Source organism: Chinchilla lanigera, unplaced genomic scaffold (assembly GCF_000276665.1).
Source record: "Chinchilla lanigera isolate Chin_1 unplaced genomic scaffold, ChiLan1.0 scaffold00013, whole genome shotgun sequence".
NCBI classification, from domain to species: domain Eukaryota; kingdom Metazoa; phylum Chordata; class Mammalia; order Rodentia; family Chinchillidae; genus Chinchilla; species Chinchilla lanigera.
The window spans coordinates 16,825,023-16,852,251 of record NW_004955414.1 but is presented as its reverse complement, the minus strand read 5'-3'; the positions used below and the strand labels follow the sequence as shown (position 1 = coordinate 16,852,251).

The 27,229-nt window shown below is 41.9% G+C and overlaps 1 protein-coding gene across 4 annotated transcripts in view; it reads right to left on the bottom strand.

The window, feature by feature from the left end:
- The window catches only part of Xrra1 (X-ray radiation resistance associated 1), a 68,401-nt gene extending 41,267 nt beyond the window's left edge, over nt 1–27,134 (bottom strand). For 3 of the 4 annotated variants that reach the window (XM_005379906.2, XM_005379909.2, XM_013511844.1), the window contains exons 1-8: nt 26,918–27,134; nt 24,901–24,968; nt 20,931–21,028; nt 16,461–16,645; nt 12,550–12,621; nt 11,442–11,514; nt 8,320–8,417; nt 3,208–3,341 (exon numbers count right to left, since the gene is read on the bottom strand). In XM_005379906.2, the coding sequence (XP_005379963.1) occupies nt 3,208–3,341; nt 8,320–8,417; nt 11,442–11,514; nt 12,550–12,621; nt 16,461–16,645; nt 20,931–21,024 (656 nt within the window). In that variant the 5' untranslated portion in view covers nt 21,025–21,028; nt 24,901–24,968; nt 26,918–27,134. The remainder of the gene's footprint in view (nt 1–3,207; nt 3,342–8,319; nt 8,418–11,441; nt 11,515–12,549; nt 12,622–16,460; nt 16,646–20,930; nt 21,029–24,900; nt 24,969–26,917) is intronic. The other variant, XM_005379907.2, reaches the window with a different exon arrangement.
- Nucleotides 27,135–27,229: the final 95 nt, after the last annotated feature.

Here is a 27,229-nt window from a genome sequence, read left to right as displayed (position 1 = left end):
AGCCCAGAAATTCCATGTCTGTTAGTAAAAGTTCTGAAAACACCTCAACAGCCTAAATAAAAGCAGGGCTTTTGAAGACTCAGACCCTTCAAGAGTGAAGGTTTAGGATACCACACCAGTTACCCCAACCAAATGAGATGCTGTAGGAGGGCAAAGGCACATTAAATGAGTGATGGGAGAAGGATGTGTAGGGCCGGGGATATAGTTCAGTGGTACAAGCATCTGGCTGGCAAGCGCAAGGTCCTGAGTTTGATTCCCGGTACCAAAAAAAGGAAGGATTTGTAAATGTCCAGTATGGCTTCCTGATCAACTATGAAAAGATGGTTCTAGCAACAGTCAATATCTTTATGTGCATTTTCTTTCTTATTTATGTATAAATGTGCATGAAAATATATACTGTGCATAAAATGGTTTGTTTGGTGGTTTTGTCTTTTTTTTTGTCCTTTTGCTTTTTAATGCTGAATATTGAGCCCAGGGCCTTGTACATTCTAGGCAAACACTACCACTAAGGTACATACCTAGCCCTACAACTTAGTTATTAGAGTATAAAATATTCATAAATTTATTTAAAAGAGAAAATATTATCATCCCAAGGTGGGTACAGTAACTAATAGAATGGTCTCACCCATTTTTTGAGGAATGTGAAAGAGAAGTTCTCTCATGCTAGGTGGAAGCATGCTGTGGTTGCTACTGTTAAATAGAAATTAAATATTAAAAAGAGGAGAAATGCTGGGGTTCCTAGGATGGATGGTGGTGGTCATCTGCCTAGTGCTCTCAGCCTTTACTCCTTCCCTCTCTGTTCTGCTGTGTGTGATGAGGGCTTAACTACATCTTGCAGACTGACTTTCCACCTGGCTTCCAGTTACATACTGCCAGTAGAAGTGACCTGTGAGAGACTGGCAGGGAGAGCAGGGGGAGAAGCAACTCTCTTGTATGGCTTCTGATAGCATTTCTGGGAGCAGCAGCAATGATAGTACCAACTGTGGTGACGATGGTGGTAGAAGTTAAAGCAGAGGATCTTCAGAAGAGCAATCATAGTGATAACCTTTCTAAAAGCACAGCAGCAGGTTTAGACTTGGGCTCCAATCTAGCAGGGCTGGCAGCTTCTGATCGCTGCATATCAATCCTCCCTTTTCATTCTTCTTCCATTCTCCATGGTCTCTTCTAACCCTTCTAACACTTATGTAACCAACTCCCTCTGTTTACAATTGGTGATACTTTAGGTAGAATAAAGTTTCACTGTGTGGGATTTATCTTTCTGAGGCATGCAATGAAATATTTACAGATGAAATTATATGAATCTGCTGATTCACTTATGGTTGGATCCATCTGAGATTTTTCTTAAGAATAATCTAGAATAGGATGTGATGAAGGCATAGATGAAATAGGACTGGGCACGGCTTTGTAATTGTCAGGTGATAATCACTGGGTGATAGGTACACACCGGAGTTCACTGTACTATTAACTCATATGTATTTGAAAATTTCTGTGATAAAATACCAATAACTATCTATTCCCACTAAAAATAAGTGAATTCCATCCACTTACATACTGTACCTTGAGTGTCTTTTGTATTCCTAAGTTAAATTCTGACTTATAAACATCTTGTCCTGGAGAAAGTCTGTCCAAGAATGAGGCCAACACAAAAGAAAATAAACATGTCTGCTGTGTGTGAGAGAGCAAGTGAGTGGGCTATGCCTATAATACCAACAATCTGGGAAGCTGAGGCAGGAGAATTCTAAATTTAAATCCCACCAGTACAATTTAGTAAAAAGTTGTTTCAAATTAAAAATAAAAATTAAAATGGGGTGGGCATTGGGTTCAGTCCCCAATACTTAAAAAGAAAGCTACACACATGACCAAGAAATACAGATGGACACAGAGGACTGTCAACGTCCTGTGCATCTGGGTCCAGCTAAATGAATCACTTTAGGACTTCTTAGCTAGTAACCAGTAAGTTTTCTTTTTGTTTAAGCTAGTTTGGATTGAACTTGTGTTACTTGCAAACAAAAGAACCCTAACTAATAAATCCTGGATGTAATAATCACTACTATTACTCCAAACCTCTCAAGCAACTAATGAACCACCATCTTCACTATCATCTCTGTCATTTCTTCTATCACGGCAATGCACATCATCACCATGACTTTCACCATCATCCTCTCTAAGTTAGCCAACATTCACTGAGCAGGTACTGTGTGCAAAGCACTGGACCCTCATCTTCCAGTAGGAGCTGCAGATCAGAGCGCTCCGCTGTGAAGGAGCTCATAACCTACTATGGGGGGCTATATACACCATCCATCCATCTACCTCCTATAAAGATACATGTTTATGAGGCATAAAATGTAACAGAATATGCTAAGTGGGAAACATTAAATTCACCAGATGTTTAGAGAAGAAAGGAAGGGGCCTAGGCTAAAGTTGTCCCAAAAAAAGCTTCTGGTGGGGGAAGCAGGAAAGAAAGGCTGGGCTGGGCCCTGGAATATGCACATTCCAGAGAAGATGACGCTCACGAGTGTGGTCTCCAGAGTCAGACCAACTTGATTCAAGTCCTGGCTCTGCCACTGACTAGCTCTGTAACTCTGAGGAAGTTATTTAATTGTTTGTGCTTTCATTTCCTCATCTAAAAAAAATGGGGATAATAATAGGATACTAGGGCATCTACCACATAGACTTTTGTGAAGGTTACATGAGCTAACATACATGGAATGCTGAGGTAGTGTCTGGTACAAGGTAAGCACTGCTTATGTGTTAAGAGAAGGCCCACTACCTTCTGGCCAGAAGGAACAGCCTCAACAAAGATGCAGAGTAGGGATGTACCTTACTTATTTAGAAACCAGTACACAGACCTACTGAGCTGGAGTAGAGGGGTCATGGAGAGGAATCATGTGGCAAGAGCAATAGCTACAATTTACAAATGACCAATCCAAGGCCGGGAAAGCAGCTTCCCAAATGTCAGGTCCTCTCTTGACAGCACACAGGAAAGTGGGGGAACCCATCTTGGGCCTTCCTAGGGAGCTTCAGTAGGTAGCATTCCCCGCTCTGAGCCCTCATGGCTATCTTTACGACACTTTCAAAGCTGCTCTGGATTACGTTTGGATTATGGCCTTGAAGTTGTGATCTTCTTGCCTTGGTCCTTGGATACTTGTACCCAAACAAAGGCTCCCAAGGGAATATATAGGACAGACTAGAGGATTGCGAACTTACTGTTCTGTGACAGCCAAATTGGGTGGTAGGGATGTGAGCCCATTGCCTGTCAGGAGCAGGACGCGGAGGTGTGGCAGAATCCCCAGGTCAGAGATGGCCTCTGCAGTCAGGCTGTTGAAGGAAAGGTCCAAGAACTACCAGGGGAAGAAAAAAGATGGGAGAACAGAAGCACTATGTATGACTAGGACGTTTCTCCATCAGTTAGGGGCTAGCTACATTTCTCCCCTAACTTTCTAGAAAGCTCCATTACCCACAAGATAAAACTCTGGATTAACACTCAAGCCCTACTAGGGTCAGTTCCCAACCTATTTTCCAGCCTTAGCTGCCACAGCAAATGTGATTATACTGTGACGCCGGCCAAACTGACTCCTTCCCACTCCTTGCCTCACCCCGCCGATCGTTCCCCGCTGTGCTTTACACTCAGACAGGAGTGTCCTTCCACACATCCAAATCCCACTTCCCAAAGGCCAACTCAAAGTTCCCCGCCCCCATAATGGGGATTGAATCCAAGGCCTTCCCAATAAGCTACATCCCCAGTCCTTGTTATTTTTTGAGATCGGTTTCACTAAGTTGCCCAGGATGGCCTTGAAGTTGTGATCTTCTTCCCTTAATCTCCCAAGTAGTTGCAATTACAGGAAAGATGTCTTCTTTCAAAACCTTTCTCAATCCCCTGGCCAGATGGAATCTCTTCTTCCCCTGCTTTTGGATGCTTTGCCTAAACTGCTCTCAGGGTACTAATCAAATTCTGCCAGGTATCTGAGACAGCTGAAAACATGTATGAGGAATAGGGATATTGGCATGTAGATGTGGTTTGTAAAATGTTTGGCATATACTAGATCACAAACCTTCTGAGGTCAAGGACCATGCACGGTTACACTGTATCCTTGGAAGCTAGCATAGGGCCTGGCACAAAGTAGGTACACAAAAAATGAGCAGAAATAAACTGGCTGATAATGACCCCAAATGGTCATCCCATCATTAACCACACCCAACTGGCCACCTAGACTCCTAAGAATTGACTAGGGTCAAGAGGCCAGCCAGAGAGCTGACCTTCTCTCTGCAAGGACAAAGGCAATTAGATAAATTGAAACTGCACAATCTCTACTTCTTTGCTTTGGCTCTACTGAGCCTCTCTAGTCGCTCCCTTTAGCTCCTCTATACAATTGGCTTTGCCCTCCTTCCACTCCTATTTCTTGTGTGCTTCCCCTGCATCCACCTCCAACACATATATTGAAGTCTGCTGACTGGGATTAGTTTCAGTGTCTGATCCAGCTGGAGCGGGAGCCAGGAGTCTTTGGGGAATCTCATCAGTGTCACACAGTCACTCAGGTGCATACACACTGCAGGTCTCTGCCAGAGAATGACTGGGTTTGGTCCCACTCTGCTTTAGTAATTAACTGATGGGCTCTAAAGACCTGAGAAGACCTGGCTATCTGTATGATTTGGGCTAATTACTTAACCTGGGCTTTCTTATCTAGAAAGTGGAAGTAAGTGATTCTTATGTAGAAAAGCCATAAGCCTGTAATCTGGTACATAGTAAATGCTTAACTAATGTTGGTTCTTATCACCATCACCGCTGATCCTATGCTGAAAGCTTACTTTGTTCCAGTCTCTGCCCTCTGGAAGCCCCCACGCTTTCTGGAAAGCTAGACACATACATGTCTGTTAAATAGCAATGCTGCTGAGATAGATGTCTGGACACAGACCCAATGGACACAAAGGAAGGAATCATCGGGGAGTCAGAATAGGCTTCACAGAGGAGATGTCTGAGCTGTCCTCAGAGAAGAGTAGGTACTCACCAAACTGTTAAGGGAGACACTGGGGTGAGCAAGTGGCATGAAGCAGGAGGCAGCCTTGCTTGTTACAAGAGCTGTGAATAATCTGGGCATTACTAAAGCACATAGTATAAGAAGCTTGATAAGACTGGCTAGGCCATGAAAGGTGCCAAGCACCAAAGGAGTGCCATGCTCACGCTGCCAGCAGCAAACTGTGGGGTTGAGGGTTCACACAAGGGGCAATGTGACTTGGCTGGAGCAAAGAGGGGAGGAAGGCCTGAAAGGCGGTCTCAGATATGCACTAGTAAAAGTGGAAACATTTCTCTCCACCATGATTGTATGTGGACAGTCATCAACATGCACAGATTTTATCTACATCCTTATTATCTCTCATATATTTTTTCCTCCAATTCCTTCTTTACAGAGAAGCCTGAATGATTTTCTTAAAATACAGTCCTAGCCATACCCCTTCTTATCTTAAAATCCTTCAGTGGATCCCTGTTATCCATAAAATTTAAGCTCCTTAACAAGGTTTCCAAGGTTCTCTACGCCTCCTCTTCTGCCACCTTTCTAAGCTCATATTCCACTTCTTTATCATGCTCACTCTCCCTCCCAGCCATACTCAGCTGCTTTATCAGTGTTCAAGCTCAGTAGGTGGCAAACCAAGGCCTGCAATCCAAATCCAGCCTAATGCCATTTGTATAGCCCATGAGCTAAGAATGACTTTTGCATTTGAAAAATTAGAAAAAGAATGTGTGTTACATGAGGAAATTATGCAAAATTGAAATTTTAGCATGCTAAATAAAGTTTTGTTGAAAGATAGCTATGCTCATTTTGTCTTTATATTATGTAAGGCTACTTTCCACCTATAATAGCAGAGCTACAGTTATAAGAGTTATGATTAACTATAACTATATGGACAACAAAGTTTAAAATATTTACTATCTGACCTCCTACAGAAAAAGCTTATAGACCCCTGTTCTAGCTGCTTTGACTACTTAACGTTGGATCCAAATTTGCTTTCCACGCAGTTAAAGACAGCTCAAAGAAATAAATAATTCTAGAATCACAGACTACAGAATTGTGGAGCTGGCCCAGTATTTAGAAGGGAAGGCTTGAGTCCCAGAGAGGGAGAGTGATTTGTCCCAGGAGGCATGGCAAAGCACTGGCAGAACCAAGACTAGAAACAAGGTCCTCTGACTGCCAGGGCAGAGGTCCAGCTAAACTGTTTTCAAATCTATAAGTAGAGAGTGAAATCATGTAGAGTTAAGTTTTTCTACATTGATTCCTGAAGAATTCTATTCTGGACTTTTCCCTTTGGGACACCCTTTCTGACAAACAAGGACAGAAGATTTCTAAGCTGGCCACTATATCTGCTGAGTCACATCAAGTTTTATTACACATCAAAGTATTCATTACTGTGAGCTACAAATTCAGGATACTTGACAGGTTTATCCTTTTTGTTAGGGAGCCCTTGCAAATCACAGGAGAAATGAAAACAAATGACTGGTCAAGAGACGTCTTTTTCTCATTTATATTCTACATCCTAACTTTGTTCTGTTCCATTTTGTAAATAAATTCCTTTGGGTAAGGTCAAGGTTCCTGGATAAATAATCATCATCAGATGTTATCAAACTATAAAGTAGGATATCTAAAAATCAAGCATGATCAACTCTTAGATCTAAGCTAGTCAACTGTGGGGTCAGGGCCTGTAGCCATGTTCCCTCTCCATGGCCAATGGAACTTGAAATAGGGGTTTGGAATGGTAGTGGGGAGAACACAAGATACTTGGCACCATGCACAGCACACAAATTTCAATAGCTACTCTCTGAAAAAAATAATAGACAAAGTTCATAAGAGGCTCTTAGGCCTGCAGGTCAAGGGACAGCTCCCTGTGTGGCTAAAGCATCTAGGATCATTTCCCACTGTCGACATAAAATCTACTAGAAAATGTTTTTAAAACATAATGCCAAACCTTACCAGTTATTGTAAATTTACTTTGTCTCCATTTTATTAGACTCTGAGGAGCTGTGCTTCTGGGACAAGTCTGGAGACCATTCCTGTCCCAAATCATATGTGACTCAAAATCATGGGGAGAAGTTACCATTATATTCTATATAGCATGCTTTAAGAATGCACAGATAAAATCTATTTTAGGAAGATGGCCATTTCAAGAGGTTTAAACTTTTTTACAGTGGTACAGAAACTCTCTTGGCCATCAGCTCTCTCGGAAAATTCAAGTTTTGTGGAAGGTTCCCCTTTTTGAAAAGACCAAGTGAAGTGAAGCTTGTGTGAAAGATGGCTGACCCTTGATGTCTGCAGATTAAATCATCCAACTTACCAACTGTTTGAGGTCAATCCCATAGTTCACAACATACAGACACTTCGCTAAGGCATGAACTGGAAATGCTTTTCCATAAGGCCAGCACGTGGGGGAAAGTCCATTATTTAGTGAGGGAGAGAGTCTGGCCAGCTGCCATCTCCACTCCTGATGCTACCTGTTGTTCTCTACTCTCCATGGGCACGGTGACTCTCAGGTAGTGACACAAGCTTTATTCCTTTGTCAAAAGTGGCCATCGAATCTTCAGGATAGTTGAAGAGGTAATTGGGTGGAAGTATGAGGGCATGCATAGGAAATGTATGAATATGTGAGAATTTGACTAAGAAGCAAGCCAACAATGCAAACAAACATTTCTGTATTTTAAAGTCTAAGGTTTGGAGAATAGTTGTGAATGTAAATATGTCAGTCTGCTGTAGAATTCATGGAAGCGCTATTTTGTTTAATCCCCATCTCTGAGGCTATGCACTAAGCCTATGGTCTGCTCTACACCAGTCCCCCAGGACTGATCCAGCTCACTCAGACCATGTCGGGTCTTTGGCATCAGTTCATAATGTCTCTGCTCTAGCTGGTTTAGTCTGCTGCACTAGCTCTTAATCTCCAAGGCTCCCCACCCCTACAGGATCCAGATCTCCCCTCAAGCGCTTTCTCCTCTGATACTCTTCCTAAACTCACTTTTCTGCATAGACTCCCTTGAACATGAATGATTCTTAGCATTTATTTTTCAGGACTATGTACCACTGGCCATAGATATCATCAGTGTGCTACCACAATCACTATCACCATCATCACCCACCACCACTATAGTTACCTTTATCACCCCCAACCCCACCATCACCACCACTATGGCCGCTACTCTCCCAAGGGTCAAATGTGAAGCAATGGCCTGGATGCAGAGGCTTAGAGTCCTTTCCCAAAAGTTATACTCAGCAGGGGATCCCAAACTCATTACTCACAGGTGAACAGATGGGCACCCAAGACTCCCTACCTCCGACTTACTTCCAATAACTTAAAGTCTCCATATTTCACGTAGATGGTCTTGATGCCATTAAATGCAAGCTCCAGTTCCTTTAGGGCTGGAAATGTATGAAATGTCTCTACATGGAGAAGAGAAAGAAATAATCAGCAGCTCATAAAGGATTTAAAATATTAATAATGAACCATTCACTGGGTCCTTACAGGATCAAGCCAGGCATTGTGGGAAGGTGCTTTACATACATGGCATCTAAATCTCTAAAAACACTCAAAAATAGGAATTACCACTTCTATAGCAGAAGAAATGGAGACTCAGCCAGGCTAAGTGACTTGCTAGAAATGGAGCTGTGGGTAAGTGGAAGAACCAAGAATTAAATCTAAATTGGCCCAAATACAAAGCCCATTTAAAATATTTCTCTGTTATTAGCTCTACCTTCTCCCTCCCCATTTCCCTCTTCTTCTCCCTCTCCTTCTTTGCTTCTTTTCCCTATCCCGCCTCTTCCCATCTGTGCTAGATTCAGAGATTAAACCCAGGGCATAAGCATGTTAGGCAAATGCTCTACCACTGAGCTATACACCCAGCCCCTCTCTCTATTATTTTTGATTACAGAAGATAACCATGCCCACCAAAAATAGTCAAACATTAATCCTAACACCCAAAAATAACTATTAAACATTTAATGCACAACACTGTATATATTTTCCTATGTATATAGTCACTGGGTGAAATACACACACTTCTTTTTGAAAATGTATATATTCACTAGGGAAATACACACACTTCTTTTTGAAAAAGTGGAATGACAGGCATGCTGGTGCATGCCTGTGTTTGTAGCATTCTGGGAGGCTGAAGCAGGAGGATTATAAGTGTGAGTCTAACTAGGGCAATTTAGCAAAACCCTATCTCAAAATTTTAAAAAAAGGAAAGGGCTAGGGGATAGCTCAGTGTGAGGACCCTGAGTTCAATCCCCAGTACAATCTATATATATTGTATTATGACTTTTTCCTGTAATATTATGGCATGAAGATTATTCCATGTTAAGATACATAAACCTAGTATCTTAATTATGTTCTATAGTATGGCATACTTTATTTATCCATTTCCCTATTGATAGCTCATAGGTTATGTGGAAAAAGGTAATCAGACTTTTTCCCTGCTGCATGAGAACTGGACTTTGGGTTACCTTTTTATACCTGTTTCCTTGGTAACCAGAAACAAGTGCTGTGACAACTGTATTACTAAACAATATTGCTTGTTGTAAAAATGACCCAGATTAGTACGTTGTATCTCAGATAGGGAAAATTGTAAATAAATTATAAATGTCTGAAGGGGGTGTTTCCTGGCATGTGGTGACTCCTTTAATCAAACACATCCATCATGGGAACTCTAGGAGCTATGCTTACAGAGTATTATAAAGGCTACTGGCTCCTGTAGGTAATGAGGATTCTAAACTAGAGTGGCTCCTACATCCACCCAATTAGGAGTCATACCGTCTTGTATCTGAGGTGACATGTGGGGAGGGGCTCAAGAGAATGACTCATGGATGGCTGTGAGCACTCCACTAAAGATGTACGATACTACCGGGACCCTTCTAAGTTAACCTGGTGTCCAGTGTGGCTATGGTAGGCTTGTAAGTCAGAATACTCAACAGAGTCTAATAAAAGACTGAATATTTCAGGACTGGATATTTCAGAGTGTTTCCAGTGAACTTCCTTGCACAAGAGTGTTTCCACAGAAATGCTCTGAGGTATCTTGGAGTAAAGTATCTTGGAGTATCCCAATAGTATCAAGATACAACAGTATCTTAGAGTATCTCACTAGTATCTCTGAGCTGTTCTAATGATAGTGAGGCTGAGCATCTTTTCATACACCTATTGGCCTTCATATATCAAGCCAATACTCCTGAAAGGCCACATGTCAGGCACATCATCAGATGCTTCTTCAAAAACACCCATCAAATTCACATCAACAAAACAACCACTTCCTGCCTGACCTGCTTCCTTGAGTGTGGTATTTTAGTGAGTTTTCCCTTGACTCTTCCCTTTCCAAACCGTCTCACAGGTTGCCAAGTCTTGCGATCTCTTCCTCCTGCTGATTCTCTTTTAACCCCCTTCATGCTGCTACAGCTCTGCTCAGGCTTCCTCCCCTCCCTAGAAAACTGAAGCAACCCCCCAGGTAGCCTGGCTTCCACCTTTTCCCCTTCTGATCAATCCTTCAGACAGTGGCTCCTCTATTTAAAAGCCTTTCAAGGCTGTCTTTTGACTGCCAGATTGCATGTAAGTCACATAAGGCCCTTGAGGATCGAGGCCCTGCCTCTTCTTTAGTCTGAATTCTCCCCAACATACATCTCTTGTAAAAATACCAAGCCTCTTCCTTCTCCCCAGCCAGGTACTGCTGTTCTGTTCTATTGCCCTGAGATGCCCTCTTACCTTCTACTTAAGTTATTTCTATTCTACTCCTTTTCTCTCTGTCTGTCTGTCTGTCTGTCTGTCTCTCTCTCTCTCTCTCTCTTTGAGACAGGGGTTCACTATGTAGTCCAGGCTAGCCTGCCTCAGCTTCCTAAATGCTGGACTTACAGGCATATGCCAGTATACCCAACCCTATTCATTTTCTGGTGTTAGCTCAGATGTTCCTCTTCTCACAAATTCCTCCCAACTCTCTGGCTTGTGTTGAAGTCCTTGTGTAGCTTTTCCTAGCTCCCTCTATTATTGTTTACTCTGTCTAGCCTGACTCTCCCACCTAACTATAAGCTGGCCAGCACAAGAACTGGACATACACTTTAAGGCCAAGTTGTCATACAGTCAAAGTACCAACAGGGGTCACTGTGAATTTGCTGAAAAAGTAAGGCTTCCTGATCCTTTAGGAGCATTTACACACTTAAGCACCTATCTCATCTGCAAGGTAGCCTGCAAATAGAGGAAGAAGGGAATTATACCTGTTTACAGACAGAGAAGCAGAAGCTCACAGAGAAATGCGCTAAATACATAGCACCACCGTGGGGCTGCAGGTCTGAGTGCTCTCTTGCACCCAGCCTGATGCAGGCTACAAGATAGACCATGGATGGGTGAACAGACAAATCTTAACACAAGTGACTGACTGTGCTGGCCAGGAGGCAGAAGATAGTTTTCAAGTAGAAAATGCTCACCTAGCGGCAGCAGATTTTCCGAGGCATTGATATAAATCACGGAATGAAAATGCTTGAAGTCCTTTTCCTTTGCCTATAGGAAGGCATTTTAGAAAAAAGAAAAAAAAAAAAGCAAGATTAGTTCCCTGCTTGCAAGCCTTGCTGAAACTCCAGGGCTGCTGCCAGAAGGAACAAAAGATCGAAGGGGATGAGAGACATCCTTAACACAAGAGCAGCCATATGTTGAAGGCTGGAAGGGCTTTTCTGCTTTTTTCCTACAGTGAAATAAGTGACATGTACAGAAAAGCACAGTGAGTGACATGTAAAGATCTGTGTAACCATTATTCAGCTTATAATAAATATGAATATTTTGCTGTCTTTGCTTGAAATTTCACCATTCACCTCCACATCTCCCTCACTAATGCTGTAACAACTGTCTTTAACTAGTGATCATCATTCCAACTCCTGTTTTGAACTTGTATTATTTATATACATACACATGTGTGTACTCATCAACCATATATAATGCTACTTATATATTTCACAACCCTACTTTATATGCAATCATAAAGAGGATATCATTTTGTAATGTCTTTTCAGTCAGTATTACATTTTTGAGATTTACTTGAGTTGACATATGTAGCTCTAGTCTATTTGATTGCCTGGATAGTATTCCATTGTTTGATGATATTACAAGTTATCCCTTTCCAGCTGATGCACATGTAGATAGTTTATTACAAACAATGATACAGTATATATTCTTAAACATGCATCCTGATCATAAGAATTTCTCTAATGATACACCCCTATCAGGTTGGAGACTCTTGTGATAGCAACTCAGTGTTACACAGGAATTATATTCCCATCAAAATTCTATGGCAAACTCAAAACCAGAATCATATGGTGAGTTCCTTCAATTTGTATTGAATGGAACAATGAAAATATCAAAGTTGCAACAAAAGTTTACGTCTGAATATTGTTCCCACCCAGTGACTCCTTGTCTGACCTTCCCCTCTTTCCTTCCATGTGATAATATTTCCCATCCTCAAGAACTCTGGAGGTACAACAGACAAACACCACAACAGCCTCAGGTCTGGTACCCAGATCACATCTTTGCCGCTGGTCTCACCTTGGAGAACTTTAGGCCACTCACGTTGATGGTGCACAGGTCCGATGGCTTCCTCACACAGTGGTGCTTTAGCTGGACACAGGGCACAGAGTCAGCTCTCAAGGCTCCAACAAAATGTGATTAATTAAGCCATTTTTGTTCAGTGTTATTTTATTAGGCAATCTCATAACTTGTCATATCTTGCTTGCTTATTCATTAATTCATTATTTATCCATTCATTCATGAAATAGTTACTAAGCATTACCTTGGGCCATGTGGTATGCTAAGCATATTGACAAAACTTCTTCTAAATCCTATCTAAAGCCGTGAACAGAGGACTATCACTCTTTTAATTTGAATGAGACAAGGTTAAGAGAAGTAAGTGTGCCTTGCCTAAGGCCCCACAGCTAATAACTGACAGATCTATGATGTGAACCCAAACCTGCAATCACTAAACTCTATGCGCTTTTGCATGCCATAGGTCAGCCTACATAATTAAAAAGTCAGAAGCAAATCCCAGTTTTGGATCTTCTATTTATGTTTAATGGGATCACATTTCTTTTGGGAAGACAATGGAGAACGAGCAGAAACATTCCAGCTTTCATAGAGCTTACAATCTCAAGGGATGCCACATGGCAAGTAAATATTTATAAATGTAGTGAATATTTTAACAGAGAAATTCAAGATGCTATGGGAGATAGCAACAAGGGGTCCTAACCTCAGTCTGAAAATAAGGAAATATTTACTTGAGGAAGTAGTTGGGTTTTTTGTTTTTGTTTTTGTTTTGTTTTTTTTGTACCAGGAATTGAACTCTGGACCTTGCACTTGCCAGGCAGGCGCTTGTGCCACTGAGCTATGTCCTCAACCCTGAGGACATAGCTTTTGAGCTGAGACAGCTGAATAGGAGTTGCTCCCATGAAAGTAGGTGGCAGGGGTGTGAAGGTTACCCAGAGCCAGAAAAAGGTGCTTTTGAAAGGATAAAAAACACGATAAGGTCAGAAAGGCAGTCCTTAGATATGTGTGTCCATGTTGGCACTGCAAGGAGTGTGGATTTCATCCCACAACCAATAGAGAGATGCCAGAGATTCTTTTGGTATGGAATGATAGTGGTTTTACAAAAATTGCAAAGTCTGATATACACAGAAAGGATAAGACAGGAGAGAACAATGTACCAGATGTTATCACCTTCTCAATAACCAGTTCTCTATTTCTTTCATGTCAAAACACTAATACTGTTCACATTTCTCCACATGGACAGATTCTTAAGCACCACCTGCAAGAGACAAGTCTTGATCTGTCTAAGCCAACGGTAGCAATCTCATGATTGGCCACTGATTTTTGGCCGATTTGACATGTAATATAGGTCTGGCCAATGAGATAAATACTGGGTTTTGAGGACAGGAGTGGGTGACCAGTTTGGGGAAGGTTCTTCTTTTTTCTAAAAATAGGTACCAGAGTAGGGCAACCATTTTTCTACTCCTGGATGTTATCCTGTGTGCTGACCAGCTTTACTGCAGCCATCTTGTGGTCATGAAATCAATCAGGCTAAGAAGACACATCAGTATGTTGAGGATGACAGGACAGAGTAATGGAAGAAACCTGAGGTGTTATGAAGCCAGTACATTAATTGATCTTTAACAACACCTCTGCCTTTTTTGTATGTGAAATAAAGCATGCTAATTGGTCTGAACTAGTTAGGAAGTTACTGGGATAGTCCAGTAAGAAATGATGTGGCCAAGTTAAGGAAGGTGATGCTAGAGATGACTAGGTGGTGCTAGAGAAGACAGATTTGATAATTATCTAATAAAAGTGCCAGGATTTGGTAAAGTTGGGGTGAGGACAGTAAGGGAGAGGCAGGTACGAAGAATAGCCTCAAGTTACTGACTTGGTAGAAGTGTTGACATAGACAGTACAATACAATCTGGGAAAAGGACATGGGGTTGGAAGATTGGTTCTGAGTACAATATGAGTGAAATATTCAAGTGGAACCATGTAACAGGCAGAGTGGATATTCCATAACTTTGAAAAATATCCTCACTGCTTCTGTCACCTAAAGTGTCAATATGAGTATCAAACTTTAGGGATTATACATGGGAATGTGTGCCAGTATCTGCTGGATGTTGGTTCTAGGATCCATCTCAGATACCAAAATATTCAGATACTTAAGTCCCTTAGATAAAATGGTGTGGTATTGATGTAGGCGATGCAGGCAATGGCAGGCTGGCTCAAAGACAAAATGTAACCAGTCAATTACGAACATCTAGAAAGGAGGCTAGGAACACGATGTTCCTATGTAACCTGATCTGGAATGGATGCGACCTGTCAATTAGGGCCAGAATGTGTGGACAGAGCAACTTCCAATGGACTGGACCTAGGATATAAAAAGACAGTGGCCATTAACTTTGCTGCCACTGCAATCTTGCTGTTCTGCCCTGCTCATTTCTATAGCGGCCCATTCTGCTTGCGGGATGTATCTCTTCTTGCTCTTCCCTTTCCCTCACTCTTTTCTTCCTTTCTTCTCTTCTCTTCCCCTTTCTCCTTTTTTTATGTTAAATAAAAGTTGTGTTAACTGTTCACCGGCCATCCTAGCCAATTCTTTGGGCAGGATAGAAAAAGCCTGGAATCTTTGGACACGATGCTGTCCAAAACCAGTATTTACATAAAAACCTATGTTCATTTTCCTGTACACTTTAAATTACCTCTAGATTACTCATAATACCTAAAATAATATAAATAATATATATACAGTTGTTATGCTTTATTGTTTAGGGAATAATGATAAAAAAAAAAAGAGTCTGTGCCTGACCAGTACAACCTTTTAATTTTATATTTTCAGTCTGCTTATTTGAATCTGTGGATGCAGAACACAGGGACATGCAGAGCCAACTGTATTTGGAAACAAGGGGGAAAAGGAGCACCATGGAAAATGTTTCTGCCCTTTCTTAGTGTTGTTTCAGCTCTCCCTCTCAGTGAGAAGTGGATGTAATAATGAAACAAATTCCACAAGTTCTGCAAACAGCTCATACTACCTTCCTGAGGTGAGATGAAGCCAATGAAGTTCTCTTTCACCCTCTGAGCTATGCTGACACCCATCTCTTGGGAACTATAAGCTGAAACTTGCAGCAAAGGAGGCTGCCAGAGCGCTCTTCACAAGGAGCTGTGAGAACTGGACTGCCCATTAATATTGATTTACAAGATGTGTCTTTCTTTGCAAAGCCACTCAGGCATTACACAGAGCAGATGTGAAATTACCTGGCTGATCTCCAACACAGTCACCCCAGCTCTCTTCATAAAACCTGCCCTAAGCACTGGGTGACACCTGGCCAGCTCCTCTGGTTTTCAGCCAGACACTAACGGAAAGGGACAAAAGCTATAGGGGAGGAAGCCCTTTCCAATCTCTGAAAACATCACCTCAGGGCCGAGTGGGAATTACCCCATCTCATTCCAACTGGAATGAGATTCTCAATGGACTCTTTCCCTTTGAACTACTCCTTTGCTTCTCCAGTTCAAGCAAGAATTTTTACTTCATGTAATGTAAAGAAACAGGCATTAAAGTCAACAGACCTGAGGTCTTCTCCTACCATAACTGTATGCTGACTGTGGGACTTCAGCCAAGGAATATTACCTCTTGAGGCCTCAGTTTTCCTGCCCACCCAATGGCAACAATATAATAGGAATATCAGTATCACACTGATCACAAGGTGGACATGAAGGCTTTACATGTACAGAAAGTTTGGGTCCCTTCACCATCCAGGCTGTGCTCAGTTTGCTAACCAACATCACTCTTACAGTCTGGAATGGGGGTAACTGTATCAGAGCAGGTCCCTCCTTGCCCCAGTTGGAACAAAAACAGCTGAAAAAGGGAAAATCCTTGTCATTCACTCCCTCCACCAGCTGATGCTACCAGCCACTGCAGGATGCGTTTCTCTCACCAGAAAAGCACGGTCCAGGATGTGTCCAGGAATGTCTGCTTGGCTTTTCTGCTGGGACAGTTTCTTCTTCCCAACCTCAAAACAAACCTTCTTTTGGCTTTCTTGACCTTCGGAGGGTGCCGCCACCACACCCGGGGCCTTCTTCTTGAGGTTACCTTTCCGAGCCACTAACCAATGCCCTCTCCCTGTTGGGATGATCAGAACAATAAGAAAGGATAATCTCCAAAGACACAGTAAGTGCAATTACAGAATATTTACCTCCAGTACCGAAAGTAAAAATAACTCCTGATTACCAAATATGTGCTACTGCTGATGCTGTGTGTGTGTGTGTGTGTGTGTGTGTGTGTGTATGTGTACATGTCTATATCATTTAATTAGCCCTAAGCCCAGAGAAGGACATGTTACTGTCCTCATTTTACAGATAAAAAAGCTCACTAAAAGAGATGGAATGGAGCTGGGGATATAGCTCAGTGGCACAAGCGCCTGCCTGGCAAGAGCAAGGTCCTGAGTTTGATTCCTGGCATCAAAAAAAACAAGAGGTGGAATGAGTTGCCTGATTACTTCCTTCATATGTATCTCCAAACTATTTTTTTTTGGTATCATTTTTCTGGAACTCAGAATAAGACAATCATAAGACAAATGACATCTTAAAAAAACAACAAACAGTAAAACGTAGTCACTGTAGAAAAAGAAAATTTATGTAGGCAAAAAGAATCTGAAGTTTACTAGTAAGTCTGGCTAACAAAAATGACACTGACATTGTGGGATCTGTTTTCCTTTGCATTAGCAGTTTATTTACTAATAGTATTCACTGCAGTCTGCAATTATTTATTTGTTGTCTATCTTCATCTCTAGATTGGAAGAGTAGGGACTTTGTCTAATTCCCTCATCTTAGTATTCCCAAGATCTGCAGAGTTTACTACATTGTGCCTGTTGCTGAATGAATGATTTAATGAACTGAGCCACAGACCCACCCATACAATCAATTATTCAGATCTTTTCTGAGCCTCTACTTTGTTCTGCCACTGCTGGGACTATGGAAATGAATAGGACAGAAGCTCTGACCCAAAAAAGTTCAACAATACAGTGGGTGCTGTGGAAGCTCAGAGAACACAGCTACCAGCCTACAGCATGAATTGGATACAGTAAGTTGAAAGGAGTTCACTGGGTGGAGATAAAACCCAGGTAGCTTGAGCAGAAGGAAGAGCATAAGAAATACCCAGAGATAGGAAAGGTTAGAATCCCATAGAAGAACAATACACTTGTGGGAATCAGCCTAGTGCCTCTACCCACTGGCTCTCTTCCTGAGCAACCTTGCCTCTGCCTTGGGGGCTTACGCTGTTTATCTGACCACTGCTGCTCATCCTGCTTCTTGGATGCAGTTCTTGCCCTGTGTTCTATGTGACCCATTTCCCACTCCTGCCCTGGGCTTGATAGTCTAGGTACATCATTTCCCAAGGCTGACTCCAACTGGGGCATGGAATTTGGCTCTTCTTCATCTTATGCTCATATCCCTGGCTCTAGAAGACTCCAGTCTGAGTTGATGCCAAAACCCTCAACGTGGCCAGGAGGGAAGGTCAGAGTGTCACGAGATAACATGAGAAAGAGATGAGGCTAGATAGGTCAGCAGAGTCAAACCATGAAAGGTTCTCAAAACCAGACAATGGTTGTGATAGGTTTTTAGGAAGAAGAGGAACAAGAAAGAGGATTTTCTTGTTTTTTTCTTTATAATTTTCATTTTGAGATAATTTTAGACTTTCAGAGAAGTTGCAAAAAAATAGTAGAGTTCCACACTGCCTTCACCGAGCTTCCCTAATGTTCACATCTTATATAACACAACTGTTGAAACCAAGCAATTAACATTTGTACAATATGAGTTACTAATCTGAGCTCTTTGAACTTTACGTTTCCTCACTAACATCCTCCTGTTCCAGGACCCAGCCCAGCACTTTACATTGTATTTAGCTGTCATAGTTCCTCAGTCTTTCCTTCCCTTGTGTAGCTTCAACACTTACAAAGAACACTTGTGGAAAATGTGCTTTGAGCGGAACCTGTTCAATGCTTTTTCATGATGAGATTAAGGCCCTGCGATTGGCAAAGCTACCACAGAAGGGGAGTTCATTCCAGGGGGCTGATGGGGTTATTATACCTTATTTCTGGTAATGTTACTTTTGATCACTTGGTTGAAATGGTGTGTGCCTGGTTTCTCTACTGAGAAGTTACAATTTTTCCCTCTGTAATTAATAAATATACTTTGAGACTACTCAAATGTCCTTTTTTCATCAAATTTCCACCAATTTTTTCATGGTTATGTGTCAACTTTGCTAGGCTATATGTGGTTACTCAGTCCAAGTCTATATTTTTTGCTATAATAGTATTTTATAGATTGCTAATATCTACAATCAGCTGATATGAAGTAAAAGACTATCTTTGATAGTGAGAATGACCCACACTCCATCCATATGTTGGAAGACCTTAGGGAGCAAAAACTAAAGTTTTCTGGGGAAAAAGAAAACTTGCCACTATGACATCAGCTCTTCCCCAGGGTTTGCCTCAATGGTATAGGGCAATTCCCAGGGAAAAAATTTCTCTTTCTCTCTCCCTCCCTCCCTTCTTCCATCTCTCTCTTTTTCCCTCCTTCTTCTACTACTCCTATTTCTTTGAAGAGCCCAGACTAATATAACATCTACAGATGGTTCTGACCTCTAAAACCTTTTATTGCAATGTTTGAATAGTGATTTTTACATCTGTTTCCTCTATACTTATTAATTGGATTCTGTGATAAGAAAGAGATGTTCCTTCTCTCCACTTATTAGTCAGATATTCATTTGTATCAGTGAATAACTGCATATGAATAAATCATATTGATTTAGTCTATGGATTAGAATCTATTCTACCATTATTTGTTTCATTGTTCAGACTGTCCCAGCTTTGGCTAAAAGTAACTTCACTGTTTTGCTCCTGTGTCCTTTCAACTTGCCTCCATTATATTTTTTAGTCCTTCTTTAGTTCTTGGCATCATAAGTTATTCCAGGCTCAACTTGTATTTTTCCTGCCCCACTGTCCAAACATTTGTTTGTTTGAGAAGCCCCTGCTTCTTTCACTGGAGAATGATATTTAGAAACTATGATGCTGAGGTGTCTTTCTCAATGTACATATACACACTATACTAACATTTTGAATACATACAGCTATACTGGTTTCTGTATTTATGCATCTGTGTGTGTGTGTGTGTGTGAGAGAGAGAGAGACAGAGAGAGACAGAGAGAGACAGAGAGAGAGACACAGAGAGAGAGAGAGAGAGAAGAATTGTTGATAGCTCCATTGGAGGATTTTAAACAAGTAGGTGGCCAGGGAAGGTCCTCACGTGAAAAATAAAATCATTCTGTAGAGCTGGGGAAAAAAGACTGGAGGAAAATTTCTTCCAATACTCTATGTACAGTTGTCTCACCTTAGCTGAGGTTTTGCTTTCCATAGTTTTAGTTACTGGCAATCAACTATAGTATGGAAATACTAAATAGAAAATTTCAGAAGTAAAGAATTCATAAGCTTTAAATAATTTTTATTGTGTTATGTTGTCATAATTGTTCTATTTTATTATCTAAATCAAATAATTCTAACTATATACAGGTAACTCTGTATTTATACATTAACATTTACCATGAGTATGTATAGGGAAATTCAATGCAGATAGGGTTTGCACTATTTACAGTTTCAGGCATGCACTAGGGGTCTTAGAACATACACTGTGCAGGGAAGAGGGGACAAAGATACCCAGTGACCAACACATCACAACATCTGCAGTAAACAAGGTGTACTTCTCTCTTGTTGCCTTTCAAAGCAACAACCCAATCCACAGTGCCAGACAATGCTGCATCTACAGGCTCTGCTCTGGAGGAGTCCCTGCTTCAGGGAGTAAAAAAAAATGTTTGAAAAACTATTTAGCAGAATCAGGTTTAAGGCATTTTATTTAGTAGCTGTGCAGAATATGACTACTCAACAAATAAGAGACACAGGCAGAAAGATACACAGAAGACGGAATGAGGAGGGGCAGTCAGATGACTTGCTGGAAGAGTAGGGAAAGTGGGGCTTCACGGATGGGGAGAGTCTGGCTAACAAATGAATACTGGAACATCTGGGGCAAATCAAAAGTGATGTGAAAAAAGAGACAGCACTGTGGAACAGGGAATGGGAATCGGGCTGAAGCACAGAATAAAGGCAGGTTAAATTGTAAATGACAGAATGCAGCAAAAGGAGTCAGCAATGAGAAGCCAGTGCATAGTAGGGCTTGTCTAAACATGCACTGTAGAAGGCTCACTGAGGCTGCTGCAAGATAGAGGCGTGGGCTCAGGACTGAGCAGTGCAGGAGGCAAGAGCAGTGATGGGCTACAGAAGAAGACACGGATATGAGTACCAGTGTAAGCAGGAGCTGGTGTGAAGAAAAGGAACCAAGCTGATAAGTCACCTGACCTTCTTCCGGCATCCGAAGTAGACTTTTGGCTGGAAAGCAGTTGCTCAGGTAAGGCTTCCCATCGTCCAGCTTGTAGACTCCTGAGGAGGACATCTCCCTGGGGCCAGCAAAAACAACGGAGAGTCAGAAGAGCATAAAAGTGTAGCACAGCACTAAGCCCAACACAGCTCATAGCCCGTCTGGGCCACTATTCCCTGCACACACCCTGCCTTCGGGGCCCCAGGGCCCACTGGCCTGCTTCAGAAATGAGCTGGTCATTTAGATGGAGAGGGAGACAAAGCTCTGGTTTTTATAGCTCAAATAAATCCTACCACAGTAGATTCACAGGCGGAAAAGCATTACATTTAGGCTCAGACCTGGTGTGAATCCAAGCTCTATCTTTCCTTGTAGTGTGACTAAGCAAGTTATTCTAACCTCCCTGAGCCTCAGTTTTCTCACTTGTAAAATGGGGATAACAATCCTACCTTAATAGAGGGATGTGAAGATCAAATGAGGAAGGAAGTGCCAAGCACATATTAAGTGCTTACTAGACATATTCTTAGTTTTAACAGATTTCAGAGAAAAGGAGGGCTTACATTTAGGGAAGAGGATGTGTAAATAATGATGTCTGAACTGGCTAAATAGGATTTGAAGGAAGAATTGAGTTTGATGATAGAGAAGGACAAACATTCCAAAAAGAAGGGACACCAGCATTTAGAGCACGTGGTGAGCAGTAAAGAAATAACCACCCAGGAGGGGACAAATATGTGTCTGGAATCTTAGACAGTAGGCTGGGCAGGAAGAATGGCACCTACTCCAGGGCATGTGGTATCAGGCTAGGAGCTCAGCCTTCAGCCTTCATCCTGACTGAGAGCCACGGACAATTTCTGAGCTAGTAGAGCCATGACCCAAGCTGTGCTTGTGAAAAAAAGAGGTCTGACCAAAAAGAGTATTAGAAGGAAGTGACTGGAACTGGAAGTGCGGTAGGGGGCACTAGCAGTCCAGGGGTGAACTGGGGAGAGTCCATGTGAAAAACTAAAGAATGAAAGAAAGAGAAAAAAAAAGGAAGAGAGAAAGGGAAGGCAAAGTAAAGGAGGAACAACTAAACTACTGTTAGCATAAAGTGTGAGCATTTAAGAGGTGGACAAAGGAGGAAGGAGGAGTAGACTCTGGAGGATTCTGAAAGGAATTCTAGAGAAGACGTCCTAGAGGTGGAGGATGGGCAGGGGCTGTTAGGTAAACCAAAAGGAAGAGAAACCTATAGGGAAGAGGGCCAGAGTAGCAGAAAAGGCAGGTGAGGTGAAGACCAAAAACATGCCATGAGGAAGTAGGAGGCCAGGTTCTGGGGAAGGGTAGAGTTAGAATCTGATTTCAACTGTATGGGAAAGGGAACGGAAGGTGAGGAAGTGCAAAAAGTGAATGTAAGGAAGTTTTTCTGCAAGTGTGACTGTGAAAGGAAGGGGAGAAACTAGTGGGAAGGCAGGCAAAGTCAAGAGGGGTGGAGAGCAGGACCAGGACTGGGGGGAGGTGAGCGGGGTGCCTAGGGAATATCTGAGGGGTGCTTGCTGTCTCTAAGAGTGGAGCAAAAGCAGTGACAGCACCACCTCCACCTTAGTCCCAGCGCTGGTGGACTCTCTGTCACTACAGAGATGGAGTGTGGACTCACACTGCACGGGTTTGTGTGGCCTGGCGCATGATACTTATCTATGCTTCAGTGTCTTCCTCTATGAAATGTAGACAGTAAAAGCACCCAATTCATAGGCCTGTTTTGATGATCAAATGAGCAAATGCTTGTGAAAGGACTTAGAATAGTAGCTGCTAGATGGGTAGCCTATATTGATTCTTTTTAATTATGGCAGGTATGAAGAGGATGAGAAAGGTGGGGCTATATCTATAAACTGAAATGAAGGAAAGGCAGGACAGGAAATGCTCAGAGTTCAGGAGAAAGATGGGCAGCCCAAGAGCCACCCCAGAGGAGGCAGAAGGAAAAGCACCTGAGCCTAGGTTGGAGTTGCCTGTGGTGGGGGGAAGAAGGGCAGGCTCCCTCAGATGGAAGGAGAAGAGATTCAAATATCCCAAGTGTCTCACTTCCCTACCACTAAAGAATAACAATACCAAAAAAATAACCTTCAACTTCCTATCAGCTGTGCATATGTGTGCATGCTCATACAGGCACAAAAGTTGGGGACAGAACATGGTTCTAACTTCAGGGCCTGAATTAGGCTTTCTTTCATCATATTACTATTCTCTTCAGGGAGCTAGACACAAAAATAATTCCTCAAAGGAGTGAATACCCCTAATCATAATTTTGCTTAGCATCTGTCATTCAATGATTCTTTTGTTAAAGAATTTACTAAGAAAAAATATATACAACTCTCTGACATAGTCTGATGTCAAACCTAGCAAGAACCTACATTTTAGCCATAAATTGCAAATACACATGGTTACAGGAGTTGAGCAGGTCACATGAGTGAGTGAGGAAAGCTGAATGTGAGAGAAAAGGGAGTATAGGGGGAGTGTGTGTTTGTGCATGAGTGTGAAAGTGCCTACAGAGGCAGGTACTATTCAACCTCACCAATTGCTGCCATGCAGAAATGTAAGTCAGTGATGCCAGATTGACCATATTTTCCAGAGAAAACGAGGACAAAAATTCCATGCTTCAGAGAAATATAGTAAGAATCAAATAAAGTAATGGCTAAAATGCACAGAAAAGAAAAGCATCTTTCTAGACATGGTCGAGATGTCACTCCTTCTAAAAAGCCTTCACTGAGCTCCCCCAACTCTCCTCCTATACTGAGGATTGAACCAAAGGTCTTATACATATAGGTCAGGATTCTACCACTTCAGAGCTGTATGTCCAGCCCTTTTTATCTTGAGACAGTGTCTTCCTAAATTATCCATACCAGCCTCAGACTAGCAATCCCCCTATGCCCACCTCCAGAGTGGCTGGGATTACGGCTTACACCCTCACACCTGGCCTTCACTAAGCATTCTAGTGGGAAATAATTGTGCTTTTACTGAACCCTGGAATTATCTCTTCAGTTTCTCTTTCATAGCCTGACTGCTTTCTATCTTACAAGATTACTAGAAATCATGAAAGTCTCCTTCAAGGGACTATGAACCTCCAAGTTTGGAAACATGTCCAACTCATTGTCTCTCTTCCACTCTTGGGATCCAGCTCATAAGAAGCATTCAAAAGACATGTGTGTTCCACAAAATTTTTAAAAATGAAAAAAACTCCTATTATTTTGTTATGAAATTTTGTTTTACCCCTTTTCCATAAAATTTTAAAAAATGAAAAAGAAAAAAATAGACGTGTGAGACAAATGAGGGATATAATGCCACTGCTGGGACCCAAGAGTGTAGGTATATCTGATACTTCTATTTAGACTCCAAGCTCCCAAGCGAAGGGATAGTATCTATAATATTCAACAATTTCTCCCTAATATGGCACCTGGCATGTAATACATTCCATAAATATCTGTAGAATGAATGCTGGTATTTCCTTTGATCCAATTCAGAGCACTATAAATTTCTGATCCCTGAACTCTCCTGCAAAGGATTGAGGCTCATGTATTCCTGAGACACCCCATACTTCTCCTAGTATAGTACTTTTCATTCTTTTATAATTGTTTCTCCTGTCACCAACTTCCCACTTGCCATGGGGCCTGTTTACCAGCACAGTAAAGATCACCACTATAAATAATCCTTCTTAGTCTGCTACTTTTATAGCACCTAGCACAGAACCTAGAAATCACTAAAAATATGCTGGGAAGATTAACGAATAGGTGGATAGTTGGGGACAGATTCGTGTTGTCAATCTGCCTTTCAGGAAATCTCTCTAGTGACAAGCACACCTATCACTAAATAGGTGAATGAAGAAATAAATGAGTACATAAATGAGTGGGAAATCTTAAGAGATGACTGTTGGAAAAGGCTTCAGTAACTTATAAAATATCAGAACCTTTATCTGGTCTACATAGTACATACTTGATCTTTGACTTTGACAATGGCCTCTTAGCTTCCTTTTTCTTTTGTTTCTTGACCTGTTTCTTGACCTGCAAAATAGATATTATAATCCTTCTTAGTCTGCTACTCAGAGTTCTTGAATTTTCTGATAAATTGTATCCTACTGGGAGCTTTCTGCCCCAAAATCTGGAGGTCTCAGAAAAAAATACTTCCAAAGATCAAAGAAATAGCTGGATATAGAGAAACAGACACAGATGCAAATGGGTACAGTTTTATGACAATGGGGTGTGCCTGGACTGTTTAAATAAGATATGAAATGCACAAATCAGAATAGAAGGGATTATGACTATGATTACTTAAATAAATAAATTTCTGCAAGATAAAAGTCACAAAAATAAAATTGAAGATAAGACTTAGGATGGGAAAAGATATTTTCCGTGTATATAACACAAAGGACAACCTAAACTCAAGCATACAGAACTGGACATCAATAACCACAGAAGTTCCAACTCTTATGAAGAATAGTAGGTGAGAAGGTATGGATGTACCTCTGAAGGGGCATAATTCCTGGGTTACATTTTCCAGAAACTAACCCCAAGAAAAATATGAATCTTATGGTAGGGGGAAAATGTCCAAGTTCCAGGCTTGAGGCTGCCCTCCTGGTTAACTTCAGCAGCCTTTTGAAGGCTAATGTCAGTGTAACTGTAGCACCTCCTGTCTCCAAAACACATATTCTTTCTGTCTCATGAACACACACACACACACACACACACACACACACACAGTGACAGTAACGTCCCTCATCTGCATACATGTGCATGTTCTATTTTTCTGATTTACTAAACTTCTGCCCTTCTTTTTTTGTTCAGTTTGACCCTCCTCCTCTGTGTTACCAGCTCAGATCCACTTTTTTAATGGAGGCACTCTATCACACTGTGTTATAATGGCCTTTTTTCCTGACTGTTCTGTATCCCACTAACCTCAGACTATGAATACCTCCAAGACCAGGCCTAGGTCCTGCTTCTCTTTATTCCCAAGCACCTCATAGAGGGTCTGGTCTACCAAAGAAATTTTAATGAATGTTAAACTAAGCTATGAACAAAGAGCTCAGAAGAACTTCATACTGTCTGTGAAGAAGGAAGAAGTAAACGTCAGAAAGGTTTCACACAGCAGGTGCCATTAGAGCTGGGTCTTAAAACATGAGAAGTTGCAAAGGCTGAACAGCAACACCAAGAAGTACAGGAACATCTGACCAAAGTGGCTAGCAACTGCTTCACAGGAGTCAAAAAATCCAATTTTATATCCTGTAGCGATCATATTGTAACGATGAAGTTCGCTTTGCCAAGAATGATTTTTGTCTGTTCTATTCAGAGAATGTCCTGAGTAACTAGAACAGGCCCACTACATACTAAGCAATTCATCAAGCATTTATTTCGTTATTTGGACACTTATGGAGAGTATATAGGGATTAAAAAAAAAAAAAGTAGTGTAATGGAGCTTATTACTGCTGGAGCACTCTAGGTCTCCAGAATAGTGACAGGTCTTTTGTGAGCCACCTATGTCCCTTAGTAGTGTCAGGCAATATTGGTGTTCAATAAATATTTGTGGGGGAAATGAATATAATGAATTAACATATAGAATGCGATTACATCTTAAAACTGTAAAAGCAGAGTGCCAAAGGGAAATAAAATGGCTTTCGAAACCAAAGCTGGCTCCAGCCCAGGTTCTGATACACGCTCTCTGGCTCTGGATAACTAAATTGCTCAGTTCCTTCATCTTGTTCTGGAACTAAGTGAAAGAAAGATAGACGGGCAGTAAAGGCACGTAGGGCACTGACTGGCAAGACAGTAGGCGCTCGGTACACTTAAGTTCTACACGAAACAGTACTGAAAACTAAGAAGACAGTCGCTTGAAAAAATAATCGGGTAAGTGCCCTAACGGAGCTAGAAGAGGATAAACGAGCTCCTCCCCGTCCCTTTGCAGACTCCACATCTGGAACGGAGGAAACTAACTCGCGCAAACTAAATTTCCATCGCACCTGCCTCCGGCGTCGTTTCCGCCTCCGAGCGAACTTCGGAGACGGCTGGCCGGTCAGGCAGAAAGCGCGCCTGCGAACCTCCCGGGGATCTCGGAGCAGCTCCACGGTGGTGTTTGCCACTATAGTATCCACCCACTCCTTGGTAACCCGGACGCCTTGACTGGCCCTGTACGCCACAACCGGCCCGTCGGAGCTCCTAACTACAAGTCCCGACAAGCCCCGCGGCTACTTCCGCTAACAACCAGGAGTGAACGCGCCCGATCTACGGATTCCGATAGGCATCGCTCTCTGCGTCACGTCCGTAGCTTCAAC